The 15,378-nt window shown below is 41.3% G+C and overlaps 1 protein-coding gene across 1 annotated transcript in view; it reads left to right on the top strand.

Annotated features, from left to right (window-relative positions):
- The window catches only part of usp43a (ubiquitin specific peptidase 43a), a 120,827-nt gene that overhangs the window by 37,990 nt on the left and 67,459 nt on the right, over nt 1–15,378 (top strand). The window contains exon 3 of the mRNA XM_066704343.1: nt 3,633–3,733. Within this exon, the coding sequence (XP_066560440.1) occupies nt 3,633–3,733 (101 nt within the window). The remainder of the gene's footprint in view (nt 1–3,632; nt 3,734–15,378) is intronic.

Genomic DNA, 15,378 nt, shown 5'->3' with positions numbered 1-15,378 from the left:
CTTTTCTTCACATATTCAGCATGTTCAAGGTCTCGCATTGATCAAGAAATCACCAGAAGAGATGGCATTATAAGCCTGTCTGTTTCAGTAGTGCTGTTAGAAACCGGCTGAGGCCAGAGTTTTGTGAAACTGGCTCAAGTCATTATACAGCGTTGGTGCTGAAGGAGCGAAATTTTGAGTATCTGCTATTTACTTCAGAATAGGCACACCTGTAATTGGATAAATATGAGGTCTGTATTCTGAGTACTATTCCCATTTGTATTTGGAGACATTTTTCCATTTAGATGTTCAAGATATTTGGGATGGAAGCTGTGAATGTGAGATATGCACGATATATAATGTATTACTGTGTGTGTTTCACATTTGAATAAGTTCCGTCTTTAATTGCACTCCATGAAAGTCTGCATAAACAGGCGTGCTACCCGCTGAGCTCAGGTGTCTGCAAACCTCTTTCCAAAGCCTTGTAAGAGCTCAGCAGGGAGTCGGTGCAGACAGCACTGTTCGTAGATGGAGAAAGTCAAACTCCAGAGCACCCAGTCATCCAGGGTTACCTGCTTTTGATTCCTAGAACTCAGGCAAGAAAACCATTTTGCTGCTAAACATAGATTCGGATACTTACTGCATTCAAACTACGAGGCCGTACTCCACATTGGGAGAGGAATGTGTCAGCGAGACCACATACTGAAGCACGGCACTTTAGCACAATTATCTACTGCACTGGTCTCTGGCATTCATTTTATATTGATTAGCAATTAGAGGCTGTAAGTGGTTGCCTAATTTAAAGACTACGGTTGCCTCCTTCCTACTTTTTACAGTTTTTCTCATATACATGGTGGAAAAAGGCTTAGTGATATGTAAATGATTATTTAATTGTATATTATGAATAAGCCCTCTCACTGAGGGGAAAAATAAATACCACACCGAGAGGGGCAATGCAGATATTCAGCATCGGCTTGTTTTAAATCCCTTTGTCAGGTCTTAATTTGATTCAAGGTCCTTTGAGTTTTTAAATTTAAAAACTGAGTTGAAGATTTGGTTGTTTCAGCAAGTTTCCCCCCTAGACAGAAAGGAGAAAAGACCAGGGAACAAAGGAAGTGCTTAATTGTAGGCCTACTCACACAGAAGCACAAACAGTGGAGCTATTTCATATCTGAAGACCGTGTTATTCTTCTTTAAAAGAAAAATCAAAGATATAAATGAGAGAATGGTACCAGCTGGGCTGCTTGTATTCATGATAGATGTATAATATATGGAAAAAGTGCGCACAATGAGGTATAGCACGTCCTCGAAAAAGGGCTGCCAGGACTGCATTTGAAATCAATATTAAACTCAGCTGCTACTGTTGTGTTTATCTGCAAATCAATTGGCCATCTTTCACATTATAAATGAATAATTTGTTACTACTCTTCAGTCATGATAAGATATTTACAAGCCATTTATCCAGATATATACTTTAGTATTTTCAACGAAGACCCAGAAGGATTCCCCTAACCATTTGAATGATAAATAGCCCTTTTAAAGGAAGTGTTTGAAATATATATCTTAACAAAAGTTTCTGAACAATCTAAAAGAACTGAAAAACTTCCCTTCGGGTTTTTGATTGCTACTTTCCTCATCCGGACTCTGTGACCACTGGTCTCTGGGCTATGGAGATCATTGACTGCACTTTGGGCATGGGCCTTGCCTGGTTCAGCCCCTCACGAGCCCTGATGACAATTAATCCCAACAGCAATAAGCTACAAAATTGCAGAATTTATTTCCACACACAGCAAAAAACACTCATTAAATTTAATCACAGCAATCTTTAATGTCATTATGCTATCAAAGTCGGCTCCCCCATCGAGCTGTCAGTCCAGGTAATTAACCTAGAAAAGATTCAGTGAATGTGCTGCTGTCACCGAGCAATAGATATTGAAAGATTATTGTTGTCAAAAATTAAATGGATGCAAGAGACTAAAACACACAGGGAAGTGTAGATTGATGCAGGCCTTTAGTGTGGATGATCTTGGTCTCATTTTGAAAATGTTTGTTTGTGTTTTATTAAGATATTCTCTAGTAATCAATTCAAGCAGTCCTTTGTACATTTTTGCACTGCGCAGGTGCAGACAACTTCATTTAATTTTGATTTATATACGTTTTCTTAATCAGTCTTAATTGCCGTTTATTGCCAGCATATTCTGTACTTTAAATCTTTTTGCTAGGTCAATAGTTTGACAGGAGTTTACAGAAAAGCATAGTAATTGTGTCTCATTTAACTGAAGAGAAATGCATCACAATTAGACAATCAGTGATTTTTTCTTTTGTGACTGAGGTTTTAAATATTTACAGTACAGCACACTGTGATGGCATGGGGATGTGTTCGACCTGCACAGTGGCTAATCTAGTAAAAGACTCTGCTCCTAGTTAAAGATGGGTGTTGTAGCCTGGAGGCTTTGCATCGAATTATTGGATCACAAATGAACAAGCACATTCTCGAGGCAGGTTAACTGTGGGAGTGGACATCAGAAATGGTCTGTCATACATGTGCCAAAAGCTCCCGTATGGGCTCACAGTGTACATGGCAGATGGCTTCTCAGTTCACACTTCTCAGAGGGCGTGTGGGTTTGTCTTCATTGGTCCCAGGCGGGAAGTAGAATTGGTTTGTTTTATCAAGTAATAAATCCAAAGTTGTGGATATGAAATGGAAGAGATCATAATTTAATTTCAAAATAAAAATAGCAGTAGGGATGTTTAATGTTTGATGCGCCTGATTTAATCTTTTAGATTGTTGTCCTTCATTATTGGCACTCTCTCATATCGTATGGGAGGGAGGTGCTGTATTAAATATCTAAGTGTCCTCATCACAGGAATAACAGAAGCATCACTGTCTGTTTTGTGCACATATCCCTCTGTTCAAACTTTTATGGCAAAAGCAAAAACCCTTAATCAAACTTTTAACATGCAGGAGGCTGGAGCGATTCCATGTCCAATTCTGAGCAGGCCTCCAGCAATGCTTTAATACTGTTTCTTTATGTATGTTTTAGCCTTATAAAATATTATCACTCCTCCCTTTTCAGTAGAATATGTTCAGGGTATTAATGAGGACAAAGGAAAGTGGAGACGATGTTGAAAGCCAAAGTGACTTTGAAACCATAAAACTGTGGTTGATTAGCGAGATGGGCCTGCAGTTGGTGTTTTTTTTATTTTTTTATTAAGCTTTCAGCTCCAGGGCATTTCTGTGATGGTGGTTTACTCTATGGAAATTACACCTCAACCCCCTGCACTTCCCTGCAAATGCGGCCTGTGTGTCTCTTTAGCTTACCGTAAATACACCAGGCGGGACTTATTAGAACTCCATATGGAGACGGGTCCCTTGGTTCACAGCCATTGCCGTATGTTCCCAGGGCCCTCCCCAAGCACAATTAGCAGTACATAGAGGGAAGAAGATACAGAGAAACTTATGAATGTAAAACATGCAAAATGAATGCAACATCCAGGCAGCAGAAAACAGCAATCCCAAGGGTTGAGATTAGACAGGGCTCATTTGCAGTGGGGCTTGGGGGAGAGTCATGTAGTGGGATCCCGGGGCAGGTGGTTGGTGGTGGTGTGCAGAGACCCCCGCACTCATTGAGTTCTCAAATGTCTATTTCCAGGGCCCGACCGGAGTGGAGGAGAGTGCTACTGTTGGGCCAGCGACCGCACAAGCAGGAGTGCGGCACAGCTTTGTACAAGAGCATTTCCAGGCACAGTACAGGTAAGGACAGTATTTCCACTGACCCAACACAGGATGCATTGGTTTACAAACAGTCTTATGCAGTTAAAAATCTTTTATAGTTTATGCTGCTGTAAGAAGATGCCGCAAAATGTCTTCCTCAGCCCAGTGCTACTGTGAAATGTTTAAAATGTTCATTTTAAAATAATAATGGTACTATTCACATAACAGAGCATGTAATTCCAAGCCTCATTATAATCCATAACTAGCTCAGCAATTATCCCTGCACCCTCTTTGGAGCACTCAGCCACTCATTATTTCAGCTGGACTAATCTTCCTAAAGATGGACTCCCCAAGGTCCAGTCCAGTACAAAGGAAATTGTGGTTCTTACTGTGAGAAAAAAATGAAACCAAAGAGTGTGTCTGCCGTTGTGTCCAGGATGGGTCTTTTCATGCTGCGGTACTGCATAGATCCTATCCAACTTCCTGCCAGACTCTCCGTTCATCTTATGTCCCACACCAGGGCAATCCTGAGATGTGGGCTTCTCTCAGAGTTGGGTTTTATGGCTTTAAAGATCCACTTGCTTAAATAATATAAAGAGGAGGTCACGACAAACACAACACCGCTCGACACAACACTTTTCAATGTGTGTAGGCTGGAACAAGTTTTGACGTAACTGCTGAAAGGTCCATTCAGCCCTGTGGTTGAAGTAGTATAATGAATACAAAAAACATATTTGAAACATGCAGCTTATACATAAATACATATATTTTAGCTTTTCACTGACAGCATGCGAATCACAAACCAGATTTCAGCAACGTTTAAATGTTTTTAAACAACTTGTTCTGCTGCAGCATACACAGTTTGAACTTCTTTGAATGTATTTAGATTTTTTTTCAATATAGTTTGAGAAGGTCATCCAAAATTTTGAAGCTATCAAACTGTGTGTGTGTGGGTGGGGGGGCGTATCCATGCCAACAGGTGTTTCATTTGCATAAAAAAACACACCGACTAACCTTTAAATGGGTCAGGATCATATCCGAGTGCTTCCTGCATTGAATTTGGCTTTATTTATTTATTTCCAAAGCACAGTATGAATAAGTTTAAAGCCACAAAAAAAATGAAAAGGCATATTCTAAAAATGTGTGAACCTGTTGTCCATTTATCTTTCGAATCGGCGGGCTCTGCAGTGGCCCTGTCACTGATCCGGTGTTTTCAAATCAATTTTCTTGAAAGCTTCTAACAATGATAATAGAGCTATCATTAGCTGCTGTCTGCTCCCAGAACTGCCTTCATCGATTCTGGCCCGTGTGCTCGCGGGGACGCAGTTATCACAAGGGCTTTTGGCAGGAGACCGTTGGCACGGTGCGCTGAAGGTCGCGATGCCCTGGTTAAAAATCACTTCCTCTTTAACTGCGGCAGGGTCACCGAGGGCTAAACTCACATGGATGTGTGAAACAAAGATAATTTTGCAGTCTAGCATGGCAAGAGAATGCTTCCATTGATTACCCCTGCCCTCCCACCCAAAGAAAATGTTTCCATAGTTATTCATTACTCACTACACTGTGGATTTAAAGAAGATCCTTCTTTGCTTTAATTTCACACTGGAAACTGAAACAGCTTGTCTCTGCTCTATTAGGTTTTAACGCTGTTAAAATGACAGTAAAGGGAAATAATTCAAACCTGCCGTGGACATGTTGGTTTTTTTTTTCTTTCCATCTCTCCTTTGCTATTCTAGTCAAGTGATTTTTCGTGTAACCTGTTTGCCGTCATTCAAAAGCCTGTTTTGGTAACGCCGGAGTCTGACCGTGCATGATCGGGACACATTAACAATTTATTAGCACAAGACAAAACATGTCTCCAGACTCATAAGCAAACCCTAAAGATAATTTGAGGTCTGTGTTTTTTAGGATGATTTTTTGTTTTCTTTTATATAAAATGAGCACCTTTAAATAATAGCCTACTTGATCCATTCATTTTTTATGTAATTCTATTTTTTTATATATATAGTGGCCTTTTCAAAATACTTTTCGAAAAATATATAATAATTTTTGGGAATGTCTCCTGAGGTCTACTTTCCTATGAGAAACAGCCTCTTTTGCCCAGTGATTATAAATATTTTAGTGACCTGTATCCATAGATACATTTGTCCCACCATTCTCTTAGTGCCGTTAAAATCCCACGGGTTTTACTGCTTTCAATTGATCTGCTATAAAAACTCACACGGTCCTTCCTTTGCGGTGCTTGACACATCGTTCATAATGGCGTGGGCTGACATCCCATTATGGCCCATTGAAGACCCTGTCCTCATTGATAGGACGAGGAAATAAAATCCAGAATAAACGTAACGGAGACCGCCGGGCTTCCTGTTTGAAACGGCTCTGTCTTCAGGGACTCACATTACCATGCAGACGGTAGCCTAATTATTTCTCACTCCAGTAATTACAAGCCTGAAACATCAATAATGACGTGCCTTGATGTGAAGAGGACTCGATTACACTATCCTTCCCTGTGGTGTGTGAACTCAAATAAAGGGTTCGGCGAGTGTGCAGGGTGAACACGCTATAACTGAGTCATGTTTAACGTATCGGGATTACTGTGGTTCTGATTAGACGCAGTTAAAATGTTATTTTCGTGTGAATGCAGGTCTCTCAGTGTTGCTTGAATGTTAATGCTCTTGATGAAAGTCAGAGGAATGGCCCCCAGCGATGTCTCCTGAGATTTGCACAAGGAGGAAGATCTACAGGCTGACCGTACAGTTACTTAGTTAAAAATTCCTGTCTGTCCCCCCTTATGAAAAAGTGTAATCCGTCTCACGCCATGAGCACCAAGTCATAAGCAACCCCATGCGAGAAGTAACCCTGTGTGTGATGCATCGAGGTATCAAGTTCTAGAAATCTGCATTGAAGGACTACATAATTATACATTTTGATTTTCTTCTAAGAGTTCTGCTCAGCCCTCCCTGCATTTCCTAACGCATAACCTTTTCGGATCTGTGCATCAGTGCTATACACTAATTACTAGACTCTGTTAAACTTTTAAGTTGCCTTGTAATTTTCTGAGCAGTTTTCTCACAGCCATGCTGTTTGAACGAGGAGAAAGCTTGCCTAATTGCTACCCAGCTGCAGACATATCTTAACTTGCAGTCGGTTTTGACCGAAGGGAGGTGGGAGAGTCTAGGAAGACTCAAAGGTCTGTGCAGAAGCCGGGCTTGGTGTTGCTGAATAAGATCAGTGTGATAGGCTGTGTTTATCTGCTCAGGCACTATCTCGCATTCAACAGTGGCAACGCGGTGTTACGTTGGCAGTCGTTTTCCTGGATAATCACACAACCAGCATGTGAATCCTCGGCACGCCCTGCCGTGTCCTGTTGAGTAAACACGGACTGTATGCTCTTTGGAATAGTTTGCATCACAGGTTGAATGGAAGTACAATAAAGGTAGCGATCATGAGACAGTATGGACCCAGATCTTTATCTGGACTGTTTAAGCATAAAGTCACACACTAAAGCCACACATTACAGCACTAAACAGAACTCTGAATAATTGTTTGTATACCTTTTTATTGTCCTATTTACTCACTTAATACTCTGTGTGAGAGAAACTTGTTTTATTTGTGTGTTTGTTAGTAATATCGTACTAGATATTACAGGACTGCATTTGTTACTACAGGATATATTCTTTTAGTAACTAGGAATGATAGGGAAAGAAATAAAAGCACCCCACTGTGACGATTACAGCACCGTTGATGGACTGGGGTGGCAGATGCATGGTGAGCTTTAACAACTTCCTTATAGATGCACAATTGCCAGTCCTGTCTGGTTTCCTCTTTGAAAGTAATTATTTAACTGCTGTTGCAGAGCCGCCTATACTTATTAACAGAAACAAATTTGCAAGCCTATACACTTTTTTTTTTTTTCCCTTTCTTAAGCAACACCTTATGGTGTTCAGCTGCGCACTGAATAAAGATCTGCAGATGCAAGCACCAAGCTTTGAGTTTCATTGTAGAGAGGCAGCAGAACTCCCATCACTGCGTCTGTCTTCACCCTGTTATTAATTGAGAGGCTTTCGCAGAACTGCCGCGGTCCCTGCTGCCCTAAGAGATGTAAGGGCCCCGTGGGCAGCAGGGCCCCGGCTCTGGCCATCTGATTAGCGAGAATCGGGAACTGATGAGCTAACTAGTCTCCGCGCAGTGTCTGTGCTGGGAGTCAGTTCCCTAACATCTTGAGTGTCGGTCTAATGGCTTTCGAATGTCATGGCAGTCTCGGGGGCTGGGGATCTGGACAGGACCGAGTGTGATTTGAGGAATTGGTCTCCTGGGCCGGATTGAAAGAAACAAAAGAATAGCAGGAGCTGGCCAGATTGATAACGGGCTGCCCTGTGCTCAGACCAGGGTGTGTCCCATGCAGGGCTGAGGAATATAAAAGCCCTGTTTTTAATTTGATTGGTCTAACTGACGGGAAGAGTGGCATGGTGGACGTAGCCCACAGGAGAACCCCTTCTTGTTGATTATTATAACGGTGTTGGAAATTGGACCACAGTAAAACTTGTTTATGATTTTGCAAATAGCAAACCATTAAATTGCAATAAACATGCCATTAAGATTTAATTGTATCAGTTTCCCATTTATTTATGGGATAAGAATACATCATGTCTCTATTATGGCCACGTTGGCCCCCGGACCCCAATCAGACTGTGCTCGGATTGGATTAGATATTTACAGAGCAAGATTCACATAGAGCTTATTTATTACCGTTTTCCCAGAAAGCATTGGTTTTATCAGGCTAGAATGATTACATGCATATTTATTTATTTACTGAAACTGAAGTGAAATATATTGAAATACAGCCAACAGCTCACAAATTCTCATTCAGAAACATAATATTATTATGGCAGGATATAGACTCTACACAAAACAAGTTTTTTTTTTTTTTTTTATATTAGGATAATAAAGCAAGTCAACAACAATAGTGTGTGTCTGTATTTCTTTTCTTCAAATAAATGACAAAATCCTGACATAATAGACAGTATACCTATGCCCACGTGCACATATAACTCTTTACAAATTATTGTATTTGGTCTCTAAATTACTGTACAGTGCAGGAAGATATTGTTTGACTGCAAGTAATCATATCCTTTCCTTTCATATCCATTTTTAATGTATAGTATAATGATTTGTGCATTTTTATTGTCTTATTATATAATGTGAAATCAAAAGTGCTAATATATAAAAAAAAAAAATCTGTGACCAGACACTTGTCAAATGCCACGGAGAGGACACACGTTCAAAGAATACACTCCGTACTCTGTAGTATTTTGCCAGGAACGTTGCTACGTGTAGCGGTGGATGGCCGGACAGGCCCCTGGACTGTGACGGTGTGGGGCCGAGGCAGATGTTTTCCCAGCCTCTGCTGGAATGTATGATGTCATGCTCCTTATCACACCATTAGCGCGGAGATTTAGATTGTTATTTTAAAGCCGTCATTTATCCTGCCTGGACTTTACAACCTGGGAGTGGAAATACCTCTCTGGGTCCTTTGAAGTCTCTGACTCACCGAATGTTTTGCACCTGAAGTCAGTCTAGGGTCTGATCATGTACGCATTGGGTGTATGGGATGTTTTGTTTGGCCACTGAGAAAAAAATATATAATAATACCTCACCTAATTTATTTTGCACATAATGAATCCCATGTCAGCTCATTGGGGGCTCTGACAAACAGGCAATTATCCGTCTGATGTCTCTGTTTGTCCAACCTTGAACTCCACTGAGTGAAATAAATGCCTTGCCAATTACCCTGACCTGCTACCACTCAGACTAATCGCAGTGCTGCTGCGACGGCCCGGTTTCATTTGTTAGCCTTTACAGCATTAAGGTATGATTTACTTTGCCTGTGAATACAAACAAATTATGTGATCAGTACTACACAAGTCCAGGACAATCGGCACTGTGCTAGCATGTCAATAACACAGGCTTACCTTGAGTCTAATGCATATTGATATACCACTTAATGGCCAGAGTGCCAGTATTGGTGTGGTATGTACTGTTATACTGCTCAGAGCAAAGCAACACTCGATAGGTTGTGCTCAATGCTGCAGATGTTTCACTAAACTAGAAATTCATACTAATTCACAGCATTTAATTTGCTATTAAGAAAAGGCTGTCGATCCTAAGCATCCCATGTTTACCACTCTGCAACAAACTCAAGTTAATTGCCAACATTTCTTAATTATATGCCGATATCTGCACAAGCTCCAGCCTGCATGGACTATTTCCAGCTTTCCTCGGGAAACGTGTTTTGGTTTATGCCTGCCACCAACTTCTGTAACGACTCGTCGAGTCCGGGCCCACGCAGGACTCCTGTCGTTACGTAGTTCTTGAGATTAGGTGGATATGCCAGCCTGAATGATGCACGTACTCAATAACTCGGAAGAAACATATGAAAAAGAAATCTCTCTCTCTGGTGTTCATTAAATATACTTTATTAAAGGGAAAGATAGTTGAGTGTATTGAGGTCTCATTTTGATATTGATTTGTCGTTATTCAGCATCACTGTTATCCGCCACCATCCGGCGGTAATTTACATCTTTCTCTGAGTGATTTCAGCTTTTTCTTCTTTAATTCAATTGCATATGGCTTGAGGAAGCCTTTTTTATAGGAGACCTGCACAAAATGCTTGCCTGAAGAAGCCCTCTGAATGCAGGTCATTGCTTTGCGATTGTGTCCCGTTCTCTGCTCTATTGTAGCGTCTCTTGTAGCCCAGAATAAAACGACTTTAGAATGCAGGGAAAACGGTTGCGAAGAATTAGTGCATTAGCTTTCATATCTTGCAACAACAGATGGCCACGCACATTCATGTTCCTTTTAGTAACTGCTGATGCTGAAGCATTGTGACAGCTAGTCTTGACATGGGAAACCTGAAATCATATGAAATAAGGATAATGTGAAATACTTATCACCCATGGAAATAATAGTTACTTAATTAAATAAAGTAAAGCTAATGACATAAACTCTGCATTCATTGTTACTCCTCAACTTCCATATTATTCCATATTCCATATTCCATATTCCATATTCCATATTCTGGTCCAGAGCTCTGGGTAGCTGGGTTGCTTTTCTGAAAGTCGCCACAAGATCAGCTTCCATCGGGTCAGTAGCTCTGCCTGGACGGACTCAGCAGGGCAAACTACTGAACTTTTCTTCAGGGTTAAATAATTTCCATCAGGGAATTGCCCATACCACAACCTCCAAGCTACTGGTCTCTTGCTTGATGCTGCAACACGAAGAGTCTCACAGGTGGAGAATATTTCATCAATGAGTGAAAAGACAGATCTCACACGGTTGTGCACGGCGATGTGAGAAGTTCTGTGAAGGAAGTTCTTGGATCTGTCGTGCAGTCTTTGGATTCCTTCTCTGCGTTTAATTTACTGCATTGCTTCTGTGCCAAAATGGGCTTGCTCTCTCCGCTGGAGGTGGTAGTTAGCTGTGGATGTGGGTCACCTCCCTCAAGGTGCACGGGCGTGTCCCAGACTGATTTATGCCCCCCGGAGCATATTCTAAACCAGATGTCTTAAATATTTTATTCATTGAAACGTACTTCCTCTGCGCATCTAGGTTATGCGCATCTAGGTTTTCTGTAAGAAATGAAAGGTGTTTTATGTATATGTGAGAAAACGAGGCCTTCATAAATCAGCATAAATCTCTTTCTGTTCAGAGAGGCCACTGTACAGAGAGACATGTCAACCTAGTTAAATAATGCTTTCTTTACCCTTGGATTTGTTTACCCTCCTGTGTGTATGTCGAACACTGCCTGAGATAGGAAATGCATTTAAACAGTTTAGCTTTTGGTTTAATTTCCCAAGGTGGCAACTCTTTGTGAGGGTTTTGTACGTTGGGGTTTGGAGCGAGAGCTTAGTGCAGCGATCCAGCAAGGCAGGCGAGTGCATGACCGGGAAACTCAGCACTTTACAAACCTCACTTCATTCTGCTGTAGGGGGAGGTCTGTCACACGGCGGCAAATTTGGCAAACTCCGAATACTGCAATTCCATGGGGTCCCTTGCAAGCAATCAAACCAGTTACCAAGTTGAGCTGTCGTTCCTCTCCGGACTGCCCCCGGCTTTTGTAATCATGACCTCTTCAGTCTCTTATATTATTTGGTTCTCCTACCTTTAGCTGAGAAATTTGACATGCCTAACAACCGTGAGATCCCTACCTGTCAAATAACAGGGGGCGCAGCAATACCAGCCAATGTACCATCGTCTGTGCAGCATTTCACTGTTGCCAAAAACCAACATTTTTTTTTTTTTTTTATTTAATTTAAAAAGAAAAAAAGGACTATCCCTTTCTGAATACAATGTGAAATAAAATGGATTCAGCTTAAAGGGAAAGTGACACAATCTGTGGTAAGGTTCAATACTGTTTACCATCCGCACCTCCCCAGCCTGGTGTCTTTTGTGAAACTGCGAAACAGGCTTTGGTTTCTGCTGATGACTTGGAAAACGTGTTTTCTAGAACTTGAATGATTTTTGGAGATTACCTGGTTTAAAAAAGCTCTGTGGTCATTTATGTGCTTGGATAATACACATATCCACCCCCTCAAAACCCCATGCAGTAGCAGTAGCCATAGGTCTAAATACAGATGTAATTGTAATTGGACATGAGAATGAATGACTCTGCGAGGGACTCACTTCTTTATATTTAGTAGCCGTGTCAGAATTAAATAATTACCCAGTACAAAAACGGGTATCTGGGTTGTACTTCAGTGTGGCAAGGTATCTTCGATATTAATGCCTTCTGTGTGCTTCAAACCCAAATGGGTTTCCCTCCAACCTGCGCATTTCAGAGAGAGAAGTTGGTGCGACAGTAAAAGTATTAAATGAAGGAAGGCATTGTATGTACATTGAGCCGACAGGACCCACTTTTACTAGAGATGCTTTTCAGTAAATTTAGCACCACCACAATAAAATAACTGTTTGAGTACTAATATCAGCAGGAGTCTTGCGTTATTGCATTAGGACGTTGTTGATTCGGTTGTAATGGAAAACAGCACTTCAGGGATTATTAGCACGATGGTGCCTTATGTTTAATAATGCTACTCTTGTACTTACATTAGCGCTGCATTCGCACTGGCGCAAAGCCTCGCCTGAGTAAATGATGAAAAATAGCCGGGGCTGCTGTTCATTGACAGGCAGAATTATAACAGCCCAGAATGAGGGAGTTCGCTGATAAACGACTCGTTAAAGCAGAAAATTGTTTCCAAACCGAGAACAGGCAGAGAAACGGGCTTTACTCTTGACGGCTGCAACTTCTCCCCTGCAGGAGGCTGGGGGTCCCAGAGTTATAATGAGGTGGGAACACAAGGAACATGCCACTACTGCAGACTTAAATCTTGATTGAATTTAAGGACTGTTTAGGCAGATCTGAAGGGAGGAGGACATTTGCTGTTGGATCATAGGCAGAATGTGTCATTTCATAGTTGCATTTCTTTGAAAATTACAGACCACACAGCCCTGTAAGAGATGTAGTAGTTAGATCAATCATCACTGACCAAAAGCCACAGGTAATCTGTATACAACTGCTCACTGAAATTCAAAGCAAAGACCACCCACAACCTAATACTTTTTCAGTCCACAACTCTCACACATGATCACTGTATCAATTACTGTGAAGTGTAACTATTTGCTAGTACACACCATGAAGGTAAATGTGCCACAAGTTGCACTTGACAGGAAAATACGTAGATAATTATTTCCTTATTGATTATTCATGTGGCTTGCATCAAAACAACAAAAAACAGAAACCCCTAGAAAACATGATTATCCTGAAAAGCAAATTGTGTTTCCTGCAACAAGTAGTCACACTGTCATTCTCTCTCATCTTGGCCGGTTAATGCATCTTGTATGAACTTTAACTTGTGTAAATGGATGATGAGTGGTTTAGTTAAAGAGCTTCAGAAAATGGAACAATGCACCACACAACTGGTATTTTTTAAAGCCTGATGTGTGTGTGCTGTAGATTATATTCAGATTGCCAAAATGGTCGATATGGTAACTCAGTTGGATGGGACTCAAAGTCAGTCTGATAACGAGCTGCTTGCTATTGCATTTTCGGGGCTGCTGGCCAGCTTGGAAGGCATTTGATTTAGTGACTAATTCATAGATCCTTCGCTTGAATATTGTTACTTTGGTCCGACAGTCAAAGAATATAAAGAAATCTGAACTGATTTTCTCCTCTTTCTTCGCTTGTAGGTCGGGTGACAGAACATTACAATAAAGCAGGGCAATCCATTTCAAGTTAGCGCAGGTTTGGTCACCAAAGCAACCGGCTGTCGGCATTTAGTTCTCCCTTCAAATAAAACTGAAACAAATCGCTGTGGATCTGTGACTGTAGTCTGCAACACCTTCCCACTTAAGAGCTGAGAAACAGATTTCTTGGCTCGTTTTAGCAAGCCCATTAAACCCCACCTGTTCACCGCTTAATGTTGCGCCTCATCTCCCTTTGATCTCCAGTTCTGTAGGACACGATCGAAACTCAGCACTTGGAATGCAATATGTTAGTCCACGTGATAATATTCCCGATGGGTTCTATCGTCCTCGCCGAAATAGATTTCATTTATTTTATTGACAACCCTGCTGATGTACAAGCTCGGGTTATGGCATCAAAAGAACGTGTGGGTTAAGTATTAATCACGGAATAAACACAGCACAGAAGGAGAGGTTGTGGGCTGGGACAGGATATTTTAAAGGATAACTGGAGGAGTATAGGGCAGCATGTCTTACCCCTGTGTTTCATTTCCTGTACATTTATATTTATCTGTTGTATAATCCGACACACATACAGTACTGTTCAAAAGTTTTAGGCAGGTGTGAAATAATGCTGTAAAGTAAGAATGCTTTCAAAAATAGACATGTTAATAGATTTTATTTATCAAATGCAAACTGAGTGAACAGAAGAAAAATCTACATCAAATCCATATTTGGATCAGTTCTTCTAGGTACATTTGCACATAGTCAGGTGTATGATTAAACCGTTATACCAAACAGGTGCTAATGATCATCAATTCAATATGTAGATTGAAACACAATCATTAACTGAAACAGAAACAGCTGTGTGGGAGGAATAAAACTGTGAGGAACAGCCAAACTCAGCTAACAAGGTGAGGTTGCTGAAGACAGTTTACTGTCAAAAGTCATACGCCATGGCAAGACTGAGCACAGCAACAAGACACAAGGTAGTTATACTGCATCAGCAAGGTCTTTCCCAGGCAGACATTTCAAGGCAGACAGGGGTTTCCAGATGTGCTGTCCAAGCTCTTTTGAAGAAGCACAAAGCGATGGGCAACGTTGAGGATCGTAGACGCAGTGGTCAGCCAAGGAAACTTACTGCAGCAGATGAAAGACACATCATGCTTACTTCGCAATCGGAAGATGTCCAGCAGTGCCATAAGCTCAGAATTGGCAGAAAACAGTGGGACCCTGGTACACCCATCTACTGTCTGGAGAAGTCTGGTCAGAAGTGGCCTTCATTGAAGACTTGCGGCCAAAAAGCCATACCTCTGACGTGGCAACAAGGCCAAGCGACTCAACTATGCACGGAAACACAGGAACTGGGGTGCAGAAAAATGGCTGCAGGTGCTCTGGACTGATGAGTCTAAATTTGAAATATTTGGCTGTAGCAGAAGGCAGTTTGT

This window comes from Amia ocellicauda, chromosome 5, assembly GCF_036373705.1.
Source record: "Amia ocellicauda isolate fAmiCal2 chromosome 5, fAmiCal2.hap1, whole genome shotgun sequence".
Taxonomy (NCBI): domain Eukaryota; kingdom Metazoa; phylum Chordata; class Actinopteri; order Amiiformes; family Amiidae; genus Amia; species Amia ocellicauda.
The sequence above is the reverse complement of the archived record's forward strand: the minus strand, read 5'-3'. Positions and strand labels throughout refer to the sequence as shown.